Genomic DNA, 2,591 nt, shown 5'->3' with positions numbered 1-2,591 from the left:
ATTGCCAAAGGAAACTATAATATAACACACGAAGTCAGAAGCTTACAATTCAAAAACAGATCTATTGATAGCTCCGGCTGCTATGTTCGGGAATGTTTTTGAAAGTGCTTACGTAAATAGCAATGTCTTGCAAACTCTAATACTACGAGCACCAGTTTTCTCTTTGTACTTTTGATCTTTTGCATGTGAAAATAGGTTTTTTAAGCTGCTTTAACTTGCAGCAAAGATGCAGTTTGTTCTTGAAAATGGATAAAATGTGCTCGAAAACGAGAGGAACTTATCCTCAAAGTAATTAAATAAGCACCTTCAAATATTATACAGAGACCTGTTAAGAATCTGTTTTTTTCCACATTTATAAGACCTACAGGAATGTTTTTTAAGAGCTTTATTTGTTTTCAGGTGTATGAATTCTCGTTTGGCTGACATTGACTCAAGTTCGATCAATGAACCCAAGAGAAGGAGAAGAGGAAAACCGATTCTTACCCCAGTACCTAATATAAGTTCGCACAAACAAACATACACAATCTCTTCAGAGTTACAAGCGTGTATATATCGACACTCTTAGTTCATCGCTGAACATGTAAATAGAAATTCTGGTGAATTGATGTTTCATATTGAGTTCGGTACAATGACACGTGCATTTGCAAGTGGGAAAGAACGAATTTTATATTCAAAAGGTTTAACAAAAAAGCAATTTTTACGACGGCAAAACAGTTTATGGAAACATCAATAAAATTGATATACATGTATGTTATTTAAATAGCACTGTTTAGTTTCATACAACACAGAGCGCTATGTTTATTAACATCGGTCCAAGTTTTCTTTACATCTAACCCACTTTGACGCGCGATATGGCGTATTTGAGCTTCCGTGTATTTACAGCTGGAGTATTCACCCTCGTGGAGGTATATTTCCTCCCCTTTGGCGATCGTCAGCGTGATACTTAAACCTTCTACAATTAATGTATTTAAATACATGTATACAATTGTTATAATCAAGATGGGACAAAGTTTGAAAACACATATTGGTGTTTACTCTTAGATATATATCCATTATAAATCCATTGTGAAAAACACTCTTGGCTTGATTTACGCAATTAAAGGCCGAACATATTTTACAATCGGGAAAACCAATTACTTCATTTATTGTTGTGTTGTGCAGTTCTGAACCTTTGTTAAGTTACGTTACTTATTTATGTGTTTATGTTGTAAATTTTGTATTTATAACATTTCAAGTTAACCACAAATATAACATACCTATCGCAACACTGTGGCATTGACGCGAGACAGCTTTCAGTTTTACGCCGCTCAAGACGTCGACCTTTTCGCTTAAAACGAACTCAGCTTCCAAATAGAAGTTATCTGTATCGAAGTTGGCACCGTAGTCGTTATTCAAACGCCAGAGGGCGTTCCAATATAAGTCGTGACCGCTACCTGGAGAACCAATCACCATTAAACAATTATCATTTAATAGCTGAAATGTATTTGTACACCTGCATATTTTGAGTTTCACTTGTATCTTCCAATATGTGTGTTATAGATTGTAACAATGTACACTCCTGCAAATAAAGAGACGATTGAATTGTCTTATTTTAACTTAAGAGTGTGTAATTAAAAAGTGGAAAATATCATTTTGCATTTTCTAGTGCCTAGAAAATTTCAACGGTGTGTGTTTATCAAATAAAATCACAATGCAAACAAAACAATTTATTTTTTTCAAATCAATTAAGAAAATATAAATATAGAAAAAATACATTTGAAAGTATAAAACATATGCACTGCCTTCCATTGATTGTAGTTGAAAAAAGTAAAAAGTTGTCTTTTTATGCTATGCAAAGTTAAGTTGTTATACCTTACGGGATAGAAAATAACGTTTATGTATGTAGACGATGTTAGTCCAATTAAATTATCTGTCTGTTTAATTGATTGCATTTACTAATACATTAAAACAACACTAAATACAATTTAAACTTACCGGTCGGATTCAAGTAGGCCTTTTGAACCTCGTTCGTGTTCAATGTGGTATCAAATGACACCAGCAAACAGTCGTCCGCTAAACAACACAACACACAATTGGAAAGTAATTATATACCTTATATACCATAAACTTACAAAATTCATTTTCGTATTTCAGACTTAATGCTGAATAAGCAATACAAAAAATACCTGTATGCGTCTTAAAAGCTTGTAACAGTATTTTTCCCGTTTAGTGCCCGTTAATGTATAATCACACGTATGGTTTATTCAAGTGTGACATCTGTAACAGTATGGCCGTTTTGAAGTGTAATAAAACAGTTTTTGGCTTTTTTTATCATGACGCCTTTAGTTCAAATATATGCTAAAACCGACATTAGCTAATCTTAGAAACAATTAATGTTCATATATACTTTATGCATATATTTACTTTTAAACATTTGCGTTAGAATCCATAAGTATAATAATAACAATAAGTATGCGATGTTAAACAACCAATACAAATATAAGTATACATAGCCTTATCAAAAATGATGTGTCCGAAGTTAAGAGTGAGTTATGGGCATGCCGATGTAGGATATAGATTTATATTGTCCAGCACAATTAATTTTCCTTAAA

At 32.7% G+C, this 2,591-nt stretch overlaps 1 protein-coding gene across 1 annotated transcript in view; it reads right to left on the bottom strand.

Annotated features, from left to right (window-relative positions):
* Nucleotides 1-428: 428 nt before the first annotated feature.
* LOC127872228 (histidine N-alpha-methyltransferase-like) overlaps nt 429-2,591 on the bottom strand; it is an 8,187-nt gene continuing 6,024 nt past the window's right edge. Inside the window, exons 4-6 of the mRNA XM_052415558.1 lie at nt 1,975-2,052; nt 1,257-1,433; nt 429-952 (exon numbers count right to left, since the gene is read on the bottom strand). Coding sequence (XP_052271518.1) covers nt 756-952; nt 1,257-1,433; nt 1,975-2,052 — 452 coding nt within the window. The 3' untranslated portion in view covers nt 429-755. The remainder of the gene's footprint in view (nt 953-1,256; nt 1,434-1,974; nt 2,053-2,591) is intronic.

The sequence above is a fragment of the Dreissena polymorpha genome, chromosome 3, assembly GCF_020536995.1.
Source record: "Dreissena polymorpha isolate Duluth1 chromosome 3, UMN_Dpol_1.0, whole genome shotgun sequence".
Classification (NCBI taxonomy): domain Eukaryota; kingdom Metazoa; phylum Mollusca; class Bivalvia; order Myida; family Dreissenidae; genus Dreissena; species Dreissena polymorpha.
Note: the sequence above shows the minus strand (reverse complement) of the source record. Positions and strands in the feature narration are given on the sequence as shown.